Raw genomic sequence first — 5,320 nt, forward strand, 5'->3', positions numbered from 1 at the left:
TATAACCTTATTATAACGTCACTTACATTCAACTACCTTCAGAAAGACTCAGAAAAAGCTGATCGTTGATCTGAAACATATTATAGCTAAAAATGTTGAAGGAACTCTGAAACACCGAAAGGCTGCTAATGCTAAAGTTGACTAGTACTGAGTGTGTGCTGCTTGTGTGAGGAACATCAGCTGAACCATCAGCCCGAGACTTCACACAGCTCGCTGACGTGTAACTGCCTGTTAAAATATTGGGTGTTCAAAATGGAGCTCAACATTAACTACATCCTGAACGAGTTTAACACAAACATGCTGCAGGGAAATACGTCATTAATCATTAATGAACTTTATATTCACTTTCTGAAATAAGAGAGTGTTTAATTTAAAAATACGGATATAAAAACACAAACAGCACAAAAAAAATCACACACTGAAAACATACAACTGGCAGAAAAGTCACTGCTGCTACAATCAACACACAACCTGCTACAGCGCTAGAAGCTAACTGTCTGAAAACACCAGGGGTTTTCCAGAGGTTTCAGAAAAGGAGGAAAATGAAAGAACTGAGCTGTTAGAGACCAGCTGTTAGAGACCAGACAGGGGCTATTAGAGACCAGACGGGGGGCTGTTAGAGACCAGACGGGGGGCTGTTAGAGACCAGACGGGGGCTGTTAGAGACCAGACGGGTGGCTGTTAGAGACCAGACGGGGGCTATTAGAGACCAGACGGGGGCTTTTAGAGACCAGACGGGGGGCTGTTAGAGACCAGACGGGGGGCTGTTAGAGACCAGACGGTGGGCTGTTAGAGACCAGACGGGGGGCTGTTAGAGACCAGACGGGGGGCTGTTAGAGACCAGACTAAGTTCTGCTCTGAAGCTGCAGATTGATTTTGTGCTGATTCTCCACACATTCCTTTAGTTTGTCCTCCGTCAAAGTCAGTCTCTGTTCGAGTATGGACACCGTCTACAGAGAGAGGGAGAGAGAGGGAGAGAGAGAGGGGAGGGAGACAGGTAGAGGGAGAGGGAGAGAGAGAGGGGAGAGAGAGAGGGGAGGGAGAGAGATGGAGGGAGATGAATGTTAGCATCCAGGTGTTTTAATAAAAGAATAAATTGATATGTTTTTTGCTCTTGAGGTGACGAAGATGAATCCGGTAGTAGGTTGAAGAGTGTGTGTGAGGGGTGTGTGGGGTGAAGAGTGTGTGTCTGGTGTGTGGGGTGAAGAGTGTGTGTGAGGGGTGTGTTGGGAGAAGAGTGTGTGTCTGGTGTGTGGGGTGAAGAGTGTGTGTGAGGGGTGTGTTGGGAGAAGAGTGTGTGTCTGGTGTGTGGGGTGAAAAGTGTGTGTGGGTGTGTGGGGTGAAGAGTGTGTGTCTGGTGTGTGGGGTGAAGAGTGTGTGTGAGGGGTGTGTTGGGAGAAGAGTGTGTGTGAGGGGTGTGAGGGGTGAAGAGAGTGTGTGGGGGTGTGTGGGGTGAAGAGTGTGTGTGGGGTCATCCAGAGTGAACAGCAGTGGACTGAGCACGCAGCCTTGAGGAGCTCCAGTGCTCAGTGTGGTGGTGCTGGAGATGCAGTTCCCAATCCGGACTGACTGAGGTCTCCTAGTGTGTTCAGTCCCAGCAGCTCAGCTTCCCAATCAGGTGCTGAGGGATGATTTTGTACTGAATGCTGAACTAAAGACTATGAACAGCATTCGCACATAAGTGTCTTTATTGTCCAGGTGGGTGAGGGATAAGTGGAGGGCCGTGGCAATGGCATCGTCTGTGGAGCGGTTTGTAGGGGGTCCAGTGAGGGTGGTAACTGGGTCTTGATGTGCCTCGTGACGAGCTTCTCAAAGCACTTCATAACGATGGGTGTGAGTGCAACGGGACGATAGACATTGAGGCCGGACACTGTAGACTTCTTTGGAATGGGGACAATGGTGGTTGTCTTGAGGCCCGTAGGAACAACAGCGCTGCTCAGGGAAATGTTGAAGATGTCAGTGAAGACATCCGCTAGCTGTTCTGCACATTCTCTGAGCACCCTGCCAGGAATGTTGTCTGGTCCAGCAGCCTTCTGTGGGTTAATTCTGCATAGAGATCTTCTCACGTTGGCTGTGGATAGACAGAGTATCTGGTTGTCGGGAGGAGGATTGGTCTTCCTTGACGTTACGTTGTTCTGCACCTCAAACCGAGCATAGAAGTCGTTCAGCACATCTGGGAGGGAGGCGTCGCTATCACAGGCAGGTGAAGCGGTCTTTGTGATCGCCTGTATGCCTGTGGCTATGGATTGTCTGGGCGTGTGCATGCTTTGCCTCTCTGATGGCTGGGGACAGTTTGGCCCTTGCTGTTCTTAGGGCCGCCCTGTCCCCTGTTCTGAAGGCTAGGTCTCTAGTCTTCAGCAGCACACGCACTTTAGCAGTTATCCACGGCTTCTGGTTCGAGCGTGTATGCCTCTTTTCCACCAGAAAGAACCGGGTGCTGGTTCAGAGCTAGCGCTGGTGCTGGTTCAAAGTTGGTTCCACTGGTGAACCTTCTAAGAAGCTTTATGCCTTTCCACCGGCTAGAGAGCATCACAGAGTCGAGTGTGATGTCACTGTATACGTGTCACGTGTCCCAGCGACGTTAGCGCAGCAGCAACAAACACAAACACAACAACAATGGCAGATGTTGCTTTACTGTTAATGCTCATGGCTTTGTGAACCTACATCGGCATCCAAACGCGGCGAATAAAACGTGTACGTGCGGCTCCGTGTAATCTGTATAAACGGAGGTTGTGATCGATAAAGTACATAACGTTATTTTATCGTTAACACAGAAAAAAAGTTAGCCTTAGCATGTAGCTACCTACTATCATGTGTGCTGATAATGTATCATATCGCGGTAAAGTAAAAGTGTATTAAACATTAGTATACTTAAGGTACATTATCAAATGCGCTAACAGTAGCCCCGCCCACAGCCCTGCCCACAGCCCCTGACGCAAGCGGTTCTTAAGTCTAGACCAGCGACGTTTTGGTGCTACTTAACTGGTTCTAAATTAGGCTCCGAACCTGCACTCAAACTGCCTCGGTGGGAAAAGGGGCAATAGTGATGGTCTTGGAGACGGTCACGTCATCAATGCACTTGCTGATGTAACTGGTCACTTTTTTGAGTTCTCCATACTGAGTTCTCCATACGGAGTTCTCCATAGTGAGTTCTCCATACTGAGTTCTCCATATGGAGTTCTCCATACTGAGTTCTCCATAGTGAGTTCTCCATACTGAGTTCTCCATACTGAGTTCTCCATAGTGAGTTCTCCATAGTGAGTTCTCCATACTGAGTTCTCCATATGGAGTTCTCCATACTGAGTTCTCCATACTGAGTTCTCCATATGGAGTTCTCCATACTGAGTTCTCCATAGTGAGTTCTCCATACTGAGTTCTCCATAGTGAGTTCTCCATAGTGAGTTCTCCATACGGAGTTCTCTGCATGCAGAGCTTTTTTTTACTGATCAGACCTACACATTATAGAAGTTCTCTCTGATGTGGTTGCCAGATGTTTCACATCAGAGTCTGTAGCGAATGTTCTTTACATCAGCCTGAGCTTTTCCATTAAGAGCGTGTCCAAAAGTCAGGAACCAGCGAGAGGAATGTGATGTACTTCTACGTTATAATCTACTTACTGTTTATTATGTACATGATTAGTTCTAAATGCACTGTGTCAGGGTGCGCGAGGTAAGAAACGGACCCAACTGCAGGATAGCTAAAATAAACGGGGATTTATTAACAAAACAAAACACGAAACAGGACAAAGACAAACCAGACATGGAGACAAAAGGATTCCGCGCTGCACAAGGCAACGCGGCTCAACTAAATAGTACTAATAATCATGACACATGAGGGACAGGTGTGCCGAGGCTGGGAGGAAAAGACAAGGGCGGGGCAGGTACGTGAAAACAGAACATAAACAAAAGGCACATGGCCAAAAGTCCGGGCTGAGTCCTGACACTGTGTAATGATCAGGATCTTAAATGTGTAACCGAGATGTTACACAACTCTACACAACACCTCAGTCTATACACAACTCTACACAACACCTCAGTCTATACACAACTCTACACAACACCCCAGTCTATACACAACTCTACACAACACCTCAGTCTATACACAACTCTACACAACACCTCAGTCTATACACAACTCTACACAACACCTCAGTCTATACTTAACTCTACACAACACCCCAGTCTATACACAACTCTACACAACACCTCAGTCTATACACAACTCTACACAACACCTCAGTCTATACACAACTCTACACAACACCCCAGTCTATACTTAACTCTACACAACACCCCAGTCTATACTTAACTCTACACAACACCTCAGTCTATACACAACTCTACACAACACCTCAGTCTATACACAACTCTACACAACACCTCAGTCTATACTTAACTCTACACAACACCCCAGTCTATACACAACTCTACACAACACCTCAGTCTATACACAACTCTACACAACACCTCAGTCTATACACAACTCTACACAACACCTCAGTCTATACACAACTCTACACAACACCTCAGTCTATACACAACTCTACACAACACCTCAGTCTATACACAACTCTACACAACACCTCAGTCTATACACAACTCTACACAACACTTCAGTCTATACACAACTCTACACAACACCCCAGTCTATACTTAACTCTACACAACACCTCAGTCTATACTTAACTCTACACAACACCCCAGTCTATACTTAACTCTACACAACACCTCAGTCTATACTTAACTCTACACAACACCCCAGTCTATACACAACTCTACACAACACCTCAGTCTATACACAACTCTACACAACACCCCAGTCTATACACAACTCTACACAACACCCCAGTCTATACTTAACTCTACACAACACCCCAGTCTATACTTAACTCTACACAACACCCCAGTCTATACTTAACTCTACACAACACCTCAGTCTATACTTAACTCTACACAACACCCCAGTCTATACACAACTCTACACAACACCTCAGTCTATACACAACTCTACACAACACCCCAGTCTATACACAACTCTACACAACACCCCAGTCTATACTTAACTCTACACAACACCCCAGTCTATACTTAACTCTACACAACACCCCAGTCTATACTTAACTCTACACAACACCCCAGTCTATACTTAACTCTACACAACACCCCAGTCTATACACAACTCTACACAACACCTCAGTCTATACACAACTCTACACAACACCTCAGTCTATACACAACTCTACACAACACCTCAGTCTATACACAACTCTACACAACACCTCAGTCTATACTTAACTCTACACAACACCCCAGTCTATACT

At 46.3% G+C, this 5,320-nt stretch overlaps 1 protein-coding gene across 4 annotated transcripts in view; it reads right to left on the bottom strand.

Moving 5' to 3' along the window:
- Window positions 1-518: 518 nt before the first annotated feature.
- Window positions 519-5,320, bottom strand: part of LOC125138347 (POC1 centriolar protein homolog A-like) — a 28,519-nt gene continuing 23,717 nt past the window's right edge. For all 4 annotated transcript variants that reach the window (XR_007140044.1, XM_047810585.1, XM_047810584.1 and 1 more), the window contains one exon: window positions 519-950. Coding sequence is in view for 3 of the 4 variants with exons in the window: in XM_047810585.1 (XP_047666541.1) it covers window positions 846-950 (105 nt within the window). In the remaining variant the exon portion in view is untranslated. The remainder of the gene's footprint in view (window positions 951-5,320) is intronic.

This window comes from Tachysurus fulvidraco, chromosome 2, assembly GCF_022655615.1.
Source record: "Tachysurus fulvidraco isolate hzauxx_2018 chromosome 2, HZAU_PFXX_2.0, whole genome shotgun sequence".
NCBI lineage: Eukaryota > Metazoa > Chordata > Actinopteri > Siluriformes > Bagridae > Tachysurus > Tachysurus fulvidraco.